A 16393-nucleotide genomic window follows, 5' to 3' on the forward strand; every position below is an offset into this window, starting at 1 on the left:
CTATTTATGGGGAGGGGACCCGATTTCTCTCTCCAGAGACCCACTCTAGGCGCGCCCCTACGGGAGTTCAAGTGGAATAACCGGCCCCCCACCCCTCTCCCCTTGCCCCCTCCCCCCCATCCCGGCCCTCTCCCACGCCCTGGGCGCTGTGGCCAGGGCGCCGTCGCGGGTCTCGACCCGCCAAGCGGCCCCCTGTTCTGAAGAGGGGCTGACGGTGGCTGTCCGGTAGCGAGTCGGGGTTTCGGGGTCGAGGGGAGGGCGGGCGGGAGGATGGGTTCCCCGGGCGCAGAGAGCGCGGGGAAGAGCCTGCAGTACCGCGTGGACCACCTGCTCAGCGCCGTGGAGAGCGAGCTGCAGGCGGGCAGCGAGAAGGGCGACCCCACGGAGCGCCAGCTGCGCGTGGGCCTGGAGGAGAGCGAGCTGTGGCTGCGCTTCAAGGAGCTCACCAACGAGATGATCGTGACCAAGAACGGCAGGTAGGCGGCCCCGCGGCCTGGGCGCTGGCGAGGCCCTCGCTGTCCGTCGCTTTTTCTCCGGGACGAGGATGCTTTCTCCTGTCTGCTGCCGTCGGCAGGGCCCCCGCATGTCTCCCTTCTGGGGCTGTCTCCACGGAAGCCGGGGACGAGGGACCGGAGCACCGGGTCCCGACTTGGGGGGCGTCTGGGTTCACGCGTTTTCCCCGCCGCGCAGGGCCTCTCGGTCCCGGCCTCCGAGGCCTTGGGGATGGCGCGGAGGCCGCCTGGGCCTGGGACCTAGGGAGTCGCCCTTGGGGGGTGGCGCGGGGTCTCCTCTTCTCGCCCACGGAACGCGTCCCTCCGTACCTAGCGCTCTGCCTGGGGCCTGGCGGGTCCGACCCGGGTCCTCCTGCGCGACCCCTCTTTTCCAGGCGGATGTTCCCGGTGCTGAAGGTGAACGTGTCGGGCCTGGACCCCAACGCCATGTACTCCTTCCTGCTGGACTTCGTGGCGGCCGACAGCCACCGCTGGAAGTTCGTGAATGGGGAGTGGGTGCCAGGCGGCAAGCCAGAGCCTCAGGCACCCAGCTGCGTCTACATCCACCCCGACTCGCCCAACTTCGGGGCGCACTGGATGAAGGCGCCTGTCTCCTTCAGCAAAGTCAAGCTCACCAATAAGCTCAACGGAGGCGGCCAGGTAGGTGAGGCGGTGCCCAGAGCGAGCCACCCTGCGCGGCGCGGAGAAGCGATGCGGGAGTGCGGGTGGGGACTCCGCTGGCACCGCCGGCGACTCTGCCTGTCTGCACTCGGTCCTCGGGGTGAAGCCTTCGGTGCCATTTATTCCGGCTGATAACGGGCCACGCCAAGGCAGCGAAGCGGGAGTGGGGCGGCTCCAGCCTCAGAGCCTTCCAGTTCCAGCCCCAAGCTTAGCTCCAAAGGCGGAGGTGGTGAGCAGGCCGGCGGAGGGCAAGGGCCGGCACCAGTGTCCACCGCCGCCGAGCGCGCCCTTGCAGGAGAGCTTTCTTTAGCCGGGAGTCGTTCCTGGAAGACTCCACGTCCCAGGACAAGTCGCCCTCAAGTCCGGGCTTTTCATGTTATCCGCGGAGGCCTGGCCCTCCTCGGACGCATCCCTGCTGATCCCGGGGTGTGGAGCCAGTGGCGCGCACGTCGCTGCTGGCTGCGCGGGGCCTCCCGCGAGCCCTCCCAGAGGACCTGCGGGGCGCAGGGAACCGCCTCCTCCCCGCTTTCGGCCCGGCAGGCAGCGGGACCGCAGGCTGCGTGGCTGTGCCCCGAGGCAGCGCTGTGACGGCTCCTCCGTCTCCCGCAGATCATGCTGAACTCCTTACACAAGTATGAGCCCCGGATTCACATCGTGAGGGTCGGCGGTCCGCAGCGGATGATCACCAGCCACTGCTTCCCCGAGACGCAGTTCATCGCCGTGACCGCCTACCAGAACGAGGAGGTGAGGGCAGCCCAGGAGGCCAGGGCGCAGGCGCCCCGGGGCCGCCCCCACTGGGGGGCCGCACACGCCCAGACCCCCAGGGTTTAGCGTCCTTTCAAATGATTAATAAAGTCCTCTCTCAATCATCTCCCCCTGAATTCTCCATAAAAGAGTGTACACTGCACACATCTACTAAATGCACGAAGTGAAAAGAACAGCGTTTAGAGTAAGCACTCAGTTTCTTGAAGGAGATGGGGTGTGAGGGGCGTCTTCCCAAAGTCAAGAGGTACAACACCCCAGTGGGGGCAGAATTTGCCACTGGTTAAGCCTTTGTGTTAACCACAAAAGAGAACTAACAGGCCACTGTTTCCAAAAGCAGCTCCAGATGTTCTGAGCCACTTCAAATTTTTTAACCGTGGCATATTGTCAGTGGTGTAGGCTAAGGTTATTTTATAAACGTGCTATTTTAATAGAAAAATATACTCGGGAAGAAGTCAGGTTATACTTGAATATTTAGAGGAGGTTCCTGGTGTTTTCGCTTTCTTGATGCCAGATTTAATCCTGTGGCTAAGAAGGAATACACAAGTTAATGCTGATTCTTGTTTCTCAGATCACAGCTCTGAAGATTAAATACAATCCATTTGCCAAAGCTTTTCTGGATGCAAAGGAAAGGTGAGAGGATCCCAGCTTCCCCTGGGCAGAGAGGTTTGCGGGGGGCGAGCCCTTGCTGCATGATGACCACTCCCGGCACTCTCCCCGCAGAAGCGACCACAAGGACGCGATGGAGGAGGCTGGAGACGGCCAGCAGCCGGGGTACTCCCAATGTAGGTTCCGCGCCCTCTCCGGCACCTGCGCCCTGTGTTGAGAACTCGTAGCTGGAGGTGGAGCAGCCAGCTGCGGGTGTGGGTGGGGAGCGGCTCCCACTGCTGCTGGGCAGGTCACTCGGATGCTGGGGCTGTGTCACCCGTCTCTGCCCTCACTGCTCCCCGGGCTCCTCTGTTCCGTAGCTTGCTGGTCAGGGTCCTTGACACCTTGTGGGGGCTCAGACCCCCTGTCTGGAGAGTCTGGCTCTCCTGTCCTTTTGGGGACGGATGCTGCTTGTGTTAATGTTGGGGAACTGGAGGGCCCTCTCTGGGGTGAGGCTTGCGACCAGTGTTTCCCTCATCCCACGCTGGTTCTGGGGATGGCGCATCCACTCGCTGGTCTGGTGAGGAGTGTGGCTGTAGGAGGGGCGGCTCTGGCTGCAGGTCTGTAGCGACACTGCTTGTGGAATCCTTCCCTTCCCCCCAGGGAGGGCGCGTGGACATTCAACCAGAGGCCTGCGGGGTTGCTAAAGCCCCTGTTTTCTGGTCACTCCAAGAGGCTGCGCATGGCGTGGGCCTTTTGCCTTGATCGAGTTCTGGGCTAATTCGGCACACAGCTCCTACTGGGGAGCAGCGTGGGAGGCTGGGCGAGGCTGTGCGCCACTGCCTCCTCTATGGGCCCAAGAGCCGTCTGTAGTTTGAAAATCAGAGCCAAGACTTGTCCCACTGAGGGATATATTCTCTGATTTAAAAAAAAAAAAAAAAAAAAAGAGGCCGGCGCCACGGCTCACTAGACTAATCCTCCGCCTTGCAGCGCCAGCACACCGGGTTCTAGTCCCGGTCAGGGCGCCAGATTCTGTCCTGGTTGCCCCTCTTCCAGGCCAGCTCTCTGCTGTGGCCCGGGAGTGCAGTGGAGGATGGCCCAAGTGCTTGGGCCCTGCACCCCATGGGAGACCAGGAGAAGCACCTGGCTCCTGCCTTCGGATCAGCGCGGTGCACCGGCCGCGGCGGCCATTGGAGGGTGAACCAACGGCAAAAGGAAGACCTTTCTCTCTGTCTCTCTCTCTCACTGTCCACTCTGCCTGTCAAAAAATAAAATAAAATAAAAAAACAAAAAATTTTTGAAGTTGAAGAAGGCAGAGCAGGTCAGACAGGGCAGCTTCAGAGGACTTTCTGACGCCCCAGGCAAGACCAGCGGCTCCCTGAGTGCCACTGAGAGAGGCAGGTGCAGGTGCAGGGCGGGAGCGGGAGTGGCACCCATGGCGCTCTGCCTCTGTCTGTCTTTAGATCACGTTCATTCTTCGCTGGATCTGGGCCCACAATGCTGCCCTGCTCTGGGGGTTGGTGGATCCCAGGAGAGGCCAGGGAAGCCGCTTGACTGGCTGTGGCCCTGGGCACCTATGGGTGTGGGCACCTTGGCTGAGCGGGCGCCTTGGCTGCCCTGGGAGGACATGGAGGGAGCAGCGTGCCCCCTCAGGCTCCCCAGCATTCTTTCCTCACAGCAGGGGGGTGGCTCATCCCCGGACCCAGTGCCCTGTGCCCGCCTGCCAGCCCCCACCCGCAGTTTGGAGGTTCCCTCTCTCTGCCTTCCGCTCATGGCTGCGAGAGGTACCCGGCCCTGAGGAGCCACCGCTCATCGCCTTACCCCAGCCCCTACGCTCACAGGAACAACTCTCCAAGTAAGTGCCGGCCCTTGTCCCCCGGGGGCCTGTGGGTGATGGGCAGGACTCTGCAAGGTGTTAGAACCCAGGACTGAGAACCCACGGCTGAGAACCCATGGCCGTACCAGCTCCCTGGGGCTGCAGAGACGGTCACTTCCTGTCTGCACCACTGCCGGCAGGGCGCTGAGGCTGGGGCCCCAGGGGACAGAGAGCCCAGGGCGGGTCTTCAGCTTTGCGTGTTTAAGACCCTCTCTGAAGTGGTTTTGTTGGATGAGTCTGGCACCGGAGTCCCTGGGCAGCCCAGGAATGTGCCAAGTGTGGTCCCCAGACCAGCCACCAGGGCATCACAGAGTCAGAAGCCCTGGGGGCGGGGGACAGCGGGATGGGTGTGTGATCTGATGCCTGCCCGACTCTCTCTGACTCCCTCTGTTCCCAGACTTCACTTTGTCTGGCTCCCAAAGGAGGAAAAGAGCTGAAGAACACCATAAAACAATTAAGCTATTACAGTGATCGCCAATGAAAGGCACTCAGTGGGCAAGGAAATGCTTGGGACTTGTTCAGCCGTGAGCTGAACTCAGGCTGCACGATACGAGTTTTACTTTGCTTTTGAAAAAGGTTTATTTATTTTGAAAGAGTTACTGAGACAGGGAGAGACGAGGCAGGGAGGGGAGAGAGAGAGAGAGAGGGAGAGAGAGAGAGATCTTCCATCCAGTGGTTTACTTCCCAGATGGCTGTAGGAGCCAGGAGCCAGCGGCTTCACTCAGGGGTCTCCAATTTAAGAGCAGGGGCCCAAGCACTTGGGCCATTTTCTGCTGCTTTCCCCAGGCTGTTAGCAGGGAGCTGGGTCAGACGTGGCGCAGTCTGATGGGATGCCGGTGTCTCAGGTGGCTGCTTTACTTGTTACGCCACGGCACAGTTTTAATTCTGCCCCGAGTCGCAGCTGCTACGGCGCATTCAACCCTACATAGCAATCCTCGGCAAAAAGGGGGTGGGAATTACAGCCTTTTAAAGTCTTTACGAAGATGAAGCCTCCCTAGCCAAGTGACTAGGATTCACCTTCTACAGTGTGTCTGCCGTTCTGATGATGCATTTCCAAGTGTATACATTTGGCGGTAAATCCTAGCCCTGGGCGACTAGTTAGGCACCGCCAGTTTGCTGTCGCTGTTGGGTGGTTCCCATGCGTTTTGCCCTGGGAGTCCGTACAGTGACTCCACTCTCCCGTGCCCTTAGCCTACCCCGACAGCTCCTCTGCCTGCTTGCCCATGCTGCCGTCCCACGACAGTTGGTCCAGCCTGGGGGTGCCTGCTCACAGCGGCGTGCTCCCCGTGAGCCACAACGCCAGCCCGCCCGCCGGCTCCAGGTACGTCTGCTGAGCGGTGTCCGCTGCTGGGAGCTGCGGCGGCCGCATGCTCTCTCCACTTCACTCCCCTCCACCCTTACCCCTTACTCTTGCCCCGCCCTGTACCTGCCCATGATTGGGTTCTTGTTTACAATCCCGCCATTAGCCCTGTGTGTCCCTGTGCCCCGGGTCTGTGACAGCTGCCTTTCTGCTTGCTCCATTCTCAGGGAGGACCCGCGTCTTTCTCTAGAACAGTGCACCTTCATGGCGGGGTGGCGAGCTGCCGGGTTGGCTGGCACCCTAACAGACCCCGGCTCTCGCGTGCAGCCTGCAGAGTGGGGTGGACAGCCTGCTGACCTTGCTGAGCCTTGATCTCTCCGTGTGTAAAAAGGGGACGTTAAGTGACCCCAGCCTCAGACTGTCTCTTCCAGGCTCGTTGGAGCCAGTAGGTGTCGTGGGAAGAGAAGAACGGACGGAAACCAGCTGTTAAATTAAGGAAATGAGCCTGCTGGCTTTTCTATCCCAGAGACCCGCACCCCTCCCAGAATGCCTTTCTCTCCTGGGGCTTCAGCAGAGGCTGGTCTCCGTCCTGAGGACCCCTGAGTAGAGTGGGGGGTGCTAGCTAAAAACACACTGCAGCCTGTCTCCCAGAGCAGAGTGCCCGAGCTTGTGTTCCGAATGTGAGCCGGGCCCAGCCGGCCTGGAGTGGTGGCCGCAGAGCCTCGGAGCGCTCCACCCTGAGCCGCGTCCGTGTCACCAGGCCTTTCAGTCCGCGCTGGCTTCCTGCTTGGAGACGATAACTCCCATGCCCCCATACCGGTCACGCAGTGATTACGGACAGGACTCGGCTCACGGGCTCCCCCACGGCTGCCCTGTGACCCCTGTGCTTTCCCTTCCAGCCAATACCCAAGCCTGTGGGCTGTGAGCAACAGTGCCATCACCCCCGGCTCCCAGACGGCTGCCGTGTCCAGCGGGCTGGGGGCCCAGTTCTTCCGAGGCTCGCCCGCACACTACGCTCCCCTGACCCACGGCGTCCCGGCCGCCTCCTCGGGCTCCCCGCTCTACGACGGGGCTGCCACGGTCACAGACATTCCTGACAGCCAGTATGACGCCTCGGCCCAAGGCCGCCTGCTAGCCTCATGGACGCCCGTGCCGCCTCCCTCCATGTGAGCCAAGCCCGTGTCTTCCAGGACACAGAGGCCTTTGGGGCTGCCAGTGCTGAGCGGATCCAGCCCCGGGGACAGGACGGCAGCCCCGAGGATCAAGGGATTGCAGCCAGGGTCAGCGGCCTGTGAGAGCCGTCCACTTGGAGCCCCACCGTGCCTTGCCGGGGTCTGCTGGCTGGCAGCCTGGCAGCCACGTCTGGACTGCGGGCCGTTGGCCTGGTTCCCCGCTGTTGATGGTGACAAGACTTCTTGCACAGCTCTGAGGGGCCTCGCCGTGCGCTGGCTCTGTTAGTGAGGCGACAGCACCCTGTGGCTCCCTTCCTTGTTGCGTTCCGTGTAGTTAGGGCGGGCTGTTCTGGACAGGAGGGATCGTAGCTGGGGACAGCAGGCTGTAGTTGCGTTGTGCTCACTAGCGGGTGTTCATCTGAAGCATATGTAGCGAACCTCTTGTATTGTGAAACCTACAACTGTTTTATATTTTCCTTTTGACAAAGTAGCCAGAGACAATCAGCAGAAAGCATTTTCTGCGAAATAAAGGCAATATGCAAAGTTTGGTTGCTGTAGTTATTATTCAAACCCCTCTTACTCCTCCGGGTGAGATGTTGCTGTTGAATTTAACTGGTCGTGAAGAATTGGCCCCAAAGAAGCATTGTAGTCTCCTGTGGACTTGTAGATTCTAGCTAGTCAGCCGCGGAAATGGAAGCGAAATTTGCATATCCTTATTCAGTGCTAACTGCCCGCCGGTGCAGAATGTTGAATGGTTTTCAGAAGGTTTGAAAACTCAGCACCAAATCAGAGGAACGTGAGTGACGCCGACGCGCCAGGACCGGAAGAGGCCACGCACCTGACGCGTGGGAGCGCTTGAGTGAGTTCCCAGCTGAAGCAGAGTTGAACAGATGCGGTTGATAGATTTCTGTCCCGCTGCTTGTTTGGGGCTGGATTGGGGTGACTTCTCCATCTAGTGGTGGAACCCTTATTGCAGACCCCCAAACCCCTGCCTCCTAAAAGCTACAGACGGCCTTTAGAGCTGGCTCAGGAGGGGCCGGGACCCACGCAGGGGCAGGGGCAGGGGCAGGGGCAGGGGCAGGGGCTCTAAAGGCCAAGTGGGAAGAGACTGGGGCTTCGGAGTTGCTGGAGCTTCTTCCAGGAGGCCCTGCTGGCTCTGCTGCTTCCACTTTAGACTCTGACATTTCCAAGACAGAAATGAGCTTTTCTGCCATCCTGAGCACAAACGCTCAATTTTTAGTGTAATTTTAGTCGGCTTTGATCTGGGCAGAATATGCATATTGTATGTAAACTTCCATTCGCAGTTCTCCTTGCTTTTATTGTTATTCGTGGTGAGCATCCCCAACTCATAAATGTGTTGGGAGAATATTTTGAGTAGACTCCCCATCTACTGGCCCGCCGGGAGGGAGGTGGTTCCTCCCCAGAGTAGGTGCCTGTCTGCTGGGCACGGGGACCAGGGCCACGGTGCTGCCTTGGGCTCTCAGCTCCCCGGGCCATGGATTTGCAGAGATGCTGTGGGGCACACACCCTGTCCCATCACTGAGGGCTGTGGGGAGGCTGAGTGACATGGCCCCTCCTGAAGGGGCTTGTACAGGTAGAATGAGGGTAGGGTCCTGGTTCCGAGTTCAGATGCCAAAAAGTACAATTTTGCCAATGCAAACAGTGTCTTCCTGGTTATTCCGTGGGGACAGTGGGGCACGCATGGGAAGAGGCTGCAAGTTGGTTCGGAGGAGGGAGAGCTGACCATTAAACCTCTCCTTTTTAAACTAATTCCAAATAAGGAAATTATAACATTATTGTATAATGAGGCTAGAAAAAAATTCAATTTCTCAATTTGTGGATTTTCTTCCATGATGTTATTCAGAAATGTCTGTTGCTAGTAAATTAACTTTATATGAACTCAAAACCTTTAGAAGTGATTGTTTTATCTTTGTAACAATAATGCCTGGACTGCAGAATATGAGAATGAAAATACACAAGTGACATCTTTTAATCCTTTCCAGGATTCGGACTTGAGCACAATGGCTGTCGAGTTCACACTCCCCACACTTCCCTCTCGCCAGATCATTATGTGAATGCGTCATTCCCTAAATGGGCAAACTGTAAATGCTGAGTTTGCCGTTGTCTGTTACATCCGAACAACTCATGGCTGCAGCCGGGCCATTTCTTGAACACCCCTGAACAAGATCAAAGCTGTTTTTCTTTACTTTTTAAAAACATATTTAAATATTTGAAAGGCAGAGTTAAGGAGAGAGAAAGGGAGAGCCACAGTCAGAGAGAGAGAGGAGAAGAAGAGAGATTTTTCACCTGCTGGTTCACTTCCCAGGTAGCGGCAATAGTAGAGCTGGGCTGGCCTGAAGCCAGGAGCCAGGAGCTTCCTCTGGGTCTCCCACGTGGGTGCAGGGGTCCAAGCACTTGGGCCGTGTTCTGCTGCTTTTCCCAGGCCATTAGTAGGGAGCTGGATTGGAAGTGGAGCAGCCGGGCTCGAACCAGTGCCCATATGCGATGCCTGCCCCGGAGGAGGCGGCTCCATTTGCTGCGCCATGGCGACCACAGTGCTACCCTCCCTCCCCTGAGTGTGTCATTCCCCTTGGTTCAGGGTCATCTCCTTCGTAATCAGGGTCTGGAGCAAGCTGGCTGCTTCTTTGAAATTTGTGATCTCAGTATTGTCTAACAAGCACCAGTCCTACAACTGCTTAACATAGGAGCAGACGATTCTGCTTGTCTTGTTCTTCCTCCGAGACAGACAGGAGCTACATGCTGCAGATGGTCTAGAGGCCCGTGGTGCTGCTGTTGGCACTCGTCTGGTGGTTTGGTTGTGATAAACAACACTTACTGTTTTGTACTTGTTGGGTATGTGTGTTGGCAGATGCATAACCATAATCCTCCTTACACTGTATGCATGTTTCATTATGTTTCAATAATGTTTCATTAAGTCAGTCTATGCCCCCTATGGGTTAATAATGACCCAATCAATACTTTAGGGCAAATTCTGCAAAATAAGGGGGTGGAAACAGGACTCTGCACAATTGTGTAGGTTTTGCTTTAACAGAATAAGAAGCAGGTACCCTCAGTGTTGATGCTGCCATTTATTTAAAATTTCCAGTCTAGTTGCAAAGTGAAGTTACTGACTGTATCAGAATGAAGGTTGAGCCTTTTGGTCCAGGGATGACATTTTATTGAAAGGAATCAAGGAATCAGAGTTGTGGCACAGCTCTGAGCCGCCTCCTGGCACACGGGCACTGGACGTGGGCGCTGGTGCAAGTCCTGGCTGCTCCACTTCCAGGCCAACTCCCTGCTAATGGTGCCAGGAAAACAACAGAAGATGGCCCAAGGACTTGGACTCCTACCACCCACGTGGGAGACACATGGGGTCCATGCTCCTGGGTGAAGCCTGACCCAGCCCTGGCCGCAGCCTGACCCAGCCCTGGCCATTGAAGCTGTTTCGGAAGTGAACCACTGGATACAAGATCTCTCTTTTTCTCTTTGTAACTTCATCTTTCAAATAAATAAATAACTCTTCAAAAAAAGAGAATTAAAAAAATCATGTAAGGTATTATAATTTTCTTTCATGCAAGAATAATGTTCAAGAAATAGTCCTTTAATTCTGACATCAGAGAAACAGCAGGGGCCAGTGTTGTGGTGCGGTGGGTTGAACCACTGCCTTTGATGCTGGCGTCTCATACTGGAGCCCCAGTGCAAGTCCTGGCTGTCTGGCAGCTGATCCATTTCCCTGCTAGTGTGCCCGGGAAGGCAGCAGAGGGACGGCCCGCGTACTTGGGCCCCTGATATCGATGTGGAAGACCCAGATGGAATCCCCGGCTCCTGGCTTTGGTCTGGCCCTGCCCTGCCGTTGTGGCCATTTGGGAGTAAACCAGAGGGTGGGAGACGTCTTTCTCTCCCTGCCTAACCCTATTTCTCTGTCACTCTGCCTTCCAAATAAAGAAAATAAACCTTAAAAAAAGAGCATGAAGCGGTAATGTTAGGAAACAATACACAGCATGTATATAAAAAGGCAAAACAGTAGAATAAATTATACTGGGCATTTTAAAAAAAATTATTTGACAGATAGACAGTGAGAGAGAAGGACAGAGAGAAAGGTCTTCCTTCCATTAGTTCACTCCCCAAATGGCCGCTATGGGCGCTGCGCCCGTCCAAAGCCAGGAGTCAGGTGCTTCCTCCTGGTGTCCCATGTGGGTGCAGGGGCCCAAGGACCTGGGCCATCCTCCACTGCCCTCCTGGGCCACAGCAGAGAGCTGGACTGGAAGAGGAGCAACCGGGACTAGAACCTGGCGCCCGTATGGGATGCCTGTGCCGCAGGTGGAGGATTAACCAAGTGAGCCACAGCGCTGGCCCCATATACTGGGAGTTTTAAAACTAATAAAGCATATGACACAAGCACTGAAGAAGGGAATTGGAAAATATTATTTGTTGCTTAAATCATTCTAGTGATAATTGACTTAAAATAACAACTCTACAGTGTGGGATGATAACGTGTTGAAGAAAACAAATGACAAAATTAGCTTTAGGGTTGGGGGGAACATTTAAAAAAGGAATAAAAATGTATTTATTTTGGTACAAACTTATTTCTAATCCATGTTTAGTTTTTTTTTTAAAGATTTATTTATTTGAAAGTCAGAGTTACAGAGAGAGAGAGAGAGAGAGAGAGAGAGAGAGAGAGAGAGGTTTTTTATCCGCTGGTTTACTCCCCAATTGGCTGCAATGGCTGGAGCTGTGCCGATCCAAAGCCAGGAACCAGGAGCTTCTTCACGGTCTCCCATGTGGGTGCAGGGGCCCAAGGACTTGGGCCATCTTCTACTGCTTTCCCAAGCCATGGCAGAGAGCTGGCTCGGAAATGGAGCAGCCAGGTCTCGAACCAGCGCCCATATGGGATGCCAGCGCTTCAGGGCAGGGCATTAACCTGCTGCACCACAGCGCAGCCCAACATTTAGTTTTTAATAATATATTTTCTATGAACTGTTTGGAGGCTTCTCATATTACAAGGTTCTTAAGCTATACACAAAACGGTGTAATATTACTTAAAGGTAGAATGTTACAAGTTAAACTCTGATGCATCCATTAAATCCCAGAGTTATAGGTAATAAGCTGACAAAGAAGATAAAATAAAACCATAAAAACATTCATTCTGGGGCTGGCGCTGTGGTGGTGGGTAAAGCTACTGCCTGCAGTGCCGACATCCCATATGGGCACCGGTTGGAGTCCCAGATGCTCCACCTCTGATCCAGCTCTCTGCTGTGGCCTGGGAAAGCAGCAGAAGATGGCCCAAGTGCTTGAGCCCCTGCACACATGTGGGAGACCTGGAGGAAGCTCCTGGCTCCTGGCTTCGGATTGGCACAGTTCCAGCTGTTGTGTCCACCTGGGGAGTGAACCAGCGGATGGAAGACCTCTCTCTCTCTGTGTCTCTCTCTGTCTCTCTCTCTCTCTCTCTGCCTCTGCCTCTCTGTAACTGCCTTTCAAATAAATAACTAAATCTTTAAAAACAAATTCAGTCTGAAGGAGGGCAGAACAAGAGGAGAGAGTGAGCAGAGATGGGACTGTTGGCTTCGCTGCCTCAGTCGTCACCGTGAATGTAAACGGTCTACACACCTGAGTAGAAGACACGGGTTGTCGGATCTGAGTTTTAAAAAAGGCACAACCCAGGGCTAGCACTGTGGCAAAACTGCTGCTTGTGACACCGGCCTCCATGTGGGAGGTAGTGCGAGTCCCAGCTGCTCCACTTCTGATCCAGCTCCCTGCTAATGGCCCGGGACAGCAGCGGAGGATGATTCAAGCGCCTGGGCCCCTGCACCCACGTGGGAGAAAAAGGATGAAGCTCCTGGCTTCAGCCTGGCCCAACTCCGGGCCTTTGCTGCGATCTGGGGAGTGAACCAGCAGATGGAAGATCTCTCTCTCTCTCTCTCTCTCTGTAACTCTGAATTTCAAATAAATAAATCTTAACAAAGAAGGCACAACCCATCTTTGTGCTCCTTACAATGAATGCAATTGAAAGTATGGGAAAGATACACTGTACATTAACAGCAATCAAGGCAGGCCGTGTTCCTGGTCCACAAGCCAGTTTCAGGGCCAGAATTAACCAGGACTGAAGGTGGTCGAGCAGATGAGAACAGTGGCTTCGGGAGCCGAGGTTAGCCCACTCCTGGGTCCAGGGTCCAGGACCTGGCAGCAGCTGTCCCACAGGCTACGGCCGGTCAGCGCATTTCTGACCCCGGCTCGTTCGTTCGTTCTTTCTTTCTTTCTTTCTTTCTTTCTTTCTTTCTTTCTTTCTTTCTCTGTCTTCCTTCCTTCCTTCCTTCCTTCCTTCCTTCCTTCCTTCCTTCCTTCCTTCCTTCCTTCCTTTCTGACAGGCAGAGTGGACAGTGAGAGAGAGAGAGACAGGGAGAAAGGTCTTCCTTTATCGTTGGTTCATCCTCCAATGGCCACTGCGGCTGGTGCGCTGCGGCTGGCGCGCCGCGCTGATCCGAAGCCAGGAGCCAGGTGCTTCTCCTGGTCTCCCATGGGTGCAGGGCCCAAGCACTTGGGCCATCCTCCACTGCACTCCTGGGCCACAGCAGAGAGCTGGACTGGAAGAGGAGCAACCGGGACAGAATCCGGCACCCTGACCAGGACTAGAACCCAGTGTGCTGACCCTGCCACTTTCCAAGGGAGCTCTGCTCTCTCATGTAGGGAAGAGACCTAGTGTGATTTCGGGGATCTCTTTCTCAAAGGAGCTTCACACAGAGCTGAGGTGGTGGTAGACCCTGAAGGGGTGGTTGTTTCCAAGAGGGTGGCTCGTGACCACGGCACCGGTGGTCCTCATTCTTGCTCCTCCCTCATCCGTGTCCTTGGCCGTGTCACCTGCACCGCTGTCACGTGTGGGGGACAGCCAGGATATGCCAACTCTGAGACAAGGCTTTGGGGGCCTTCCGTGCCTTCGCTTGGGAACGGCTCTGGGAACTCCTGCCTTTCACTCGGGCCTGGGAGGGTCCCCCAGGGAGGGAGAGCCCTGCCCACTGGCCCAGCAGACCCACGGTTCATGGACCTGGTGTCACGTCACAGCCTTCCGCGGCAGCCGATGTGCAGCTGAAGCAAACTGGCACGGAAACTGGTTCCCAGAAGCCAAGTGAGACTCAGCCAGGGCCCGGACACCAGCACTGGCTCTGGGGTGTCTGGTGGGAGGCGGGAGACTTTCAAAGCTGAGCAAGTGGACTGCCTGTGCCACCCGCAGGGGGCTGACGTGCGCTGGTTCTACCTAAAGGATGACGGCGTGAAGTGACACAGACTCAGAAGCCTACTTGGAATTTCGATCTTTCCCCGGGCACTGCTGTGTGGTCTGGTCTTTGTGGCACTGGGCTGTGGTTGCAGCCCCCAGTCAGCCCCACAGTCACGGAGAGGAACCACTGATGGCCCCAGGCTGCGTGCTGCGCTGTGCTCTCTGGTGGGGGAGGGGCGTGGCCTGCATTCTTCATGCATGGTATTCTGCACTTACGATGGGTTGATCAGAACAAACCCCACTGTGAGCTGAGGAACCTCTGTAGTGTAAAACCCGGGGAGAGCTGTTCACCTGGAGCAACCAGAGAGTAGGAAACGGACATATGGAACCTGTGGCGCTGGGCCAGGTGGTCCCACACAGGACACTGGAAGTGTCATGCGGCTTCTAGCAGCTCGTGTGACAAAACATGTAAGTTAGAGAGGGATTCAGAAAGCAAGTAGTCAGTTTATGCACGACATTTAGGACGCATGTGGAGACTCTAGAGCTTGCTAGCAAAATAAAACCATCCCTCATTTCCAGTCTGTTCCAAGATCAAATCAAGAGAATAGCCAGCACGACACAGTGTGGTAGAGAGTAAGTCAAAGCTGAGACCTCGGGACGTATTGTGCTGGGTTCCAGAACTCTCTCCAGCGAGACCGAAGCTCCTACAACTTTACAGGCAGGAGCCTGTAATACCTGATGGATCCGGGCGTCCCACTGGGGGTGGGGGTGGGAGCGTTGTCCGCTGGCTCAGCCATCAGCGGGGGGGGGGGGGGGGTTGCCCAGCAGTGCTCCGTTGTCCAGGGTCATGGAAGTCCTTAGCTTCCCCGTGACCTTGACTCAGCAAGCTTGTGCTGGAAGAGGGAAGGGAGGGGGATGGGGGAAGGGGGCAGAGGAGTGGAGAAGAGCCATCAGCCTGGCTCCGCAAGTGTCTTGGACATCAATGCTGCCTCCGAAAACAGGAATGTTGCTCGTGTTGGGGTCACAGTCGGAGCTGGCCGGGAGGGAGCCGGCGTCTTCCATCGGAGCAGTCGGCCCCAGCTGCATCAGCTCGGACGCGTGGTGCAGGTGAGGATCTGGGTCGCTGCATGCTTTGGTGGCGGAGCCCGTCCTCCTGGCTGTGCTGGCCTGGCTGAGCAATGCTCTGAAACCCCAGCAAGAAGAAATGTGGCCGAAAGACGCAGGGAATCCCAACCCACGTGCAGAAGGAAGAGGAGGGTTGGCTATAGAAGAGGAAGCCGAAGCCGCCAGCCAAGACAGAAGTCCACATTGCCGGCGTGCACGTGTCGGAGGGAGCATTCCAGGGTTCAGGACCACACGTGACTGCATGCTGCCACAGACAGCACAGGGTGGCCTCCAGCAAGGGAGCCATCAGTTTGGAAAGCACCAGGTAAACACTGGAATATTAACAGAACCCGAACCAGCAAAGCCCGGGGACCGAAGGAATCCAGGGACCGAGCACGCCCCTCTGATGCTGTGGCTGGGCTCCTCCGCTGATGACAGAGGAAGCCTTGCACCCGGGAACTACGCACTGGGCTTGCAGCCTGATGAAAGGACGGCGTTGGAAGCCCAGGAATCAGTGGAAACAGCCTAAGAGTCCCCAAAGAAGTCTTCAAAAGTGAAATAAATGTATCTTAGTGCATAGGGAAGTCAGGGCGTGAGGGGTGCGAGGGGTGCAAGGGGCATGGAGCAGGCGCCTGTGCCGAGATCAGGGGCTGAGCTGGCTCCAGCAGGTGAGATCCCAGGACCTGGGGCGATGCAGGCGACGTCCTCCCTCCTGAGGGTGGAAACGGACTGCACCCAATCTTGTTCTCAGGTGAGGGGCGAAGAGTGTGTTGGTAATCGTGAGATGGCGCAACACTCGGGCAAGAAACTCACACTGAAGCAGAACAAACAAGTGTTTCCTGGGAGGACCTGCATTCACAGCAGAAGCTAAGAGAACCTGCAGCCAAGAGGGTGAGGCGTGGGAGCCCTGGGGGTCTTGTCTGGGTCAAAAACCGGGAGAGTGGCCACACGCGCACCTGAAAACCAAATTTACTTTCTTCCTCCCTCTCTCCCTCCCTCCCTCCCTTCTCTCTCTCTTAAAATTTATTTATTTATTTGAAAGGCAGAGTTACAGAGAGGCAGAGAGAGAGACAGAGAGAGAGGGAGAGGTTTTCCATCCACTGGTTCACCCTGGGTAACCTGCCCGGTGCTGCACTCGCTGGGGTTCCATCTCATCTTCAGCCTCTCGGAGCTCCCACGACAGATGCTGGTTCTCACTCCCATCGAGAG

General features: G+C 56.2%; 1 protein-coding gene across 3 annotated transcripts; it reads left to right on the plus strand.

Annotated features, from left to right (window-relative positions):
* The first annotated feature begins 270 nt into the window (after positions 1-270).
* On the plus strand, positions 271-7560 carry TBXT (T-box transcription factor T). 3 transcript variants are annotated; one of them, XM_051854186.3, is made up of 8 exons: positions 271-476; positions 887-1151; positions 1782-1916; positions 2506-2567; positions 2658-2719; positions 4201-4377; positions 5590-5719; positions 6598-7560. In XM_051854186.3, exons 1-8 carry the CDS (start codon positions 271-273, stop codon positions 6866-6868), a joined length of 1308 nt encoding a protein of 435 aa, XP_051710146.1. In that variant the 3' UTR covers positions 6869-7560. The 3 variants fall into 3 exon arrangements, with proteins under 3 accessions (XP_051710146.1, XP_002715031.2, XP_069930593.1); XM_002714985.5 differs by having other exon boundaries at positions 4204-4377; XM_070074492.2 differs by lacking the exon at positions 4201-4377.
* The last annotated feature ends 8833 nt before the right edge of the window (positions 7561-16393 follow it).

The sequence above is a fragment of the Oryctolagus cuniculus genome, chromosome 5 (genome assembly GCF_051225735.1).
Source record: "Oryctolagus cuniculus isolate XC-2025 breed Fujian yellow rabbit chromosome 5, ASM5122573v1, whole genome shotgun sequence".
NCBI lineage: Eukaryota > Metazoa > Chordata > Mammalia > Lagomorpha > Leporidae > Oryctolagus > Oryctolagus cuniculus.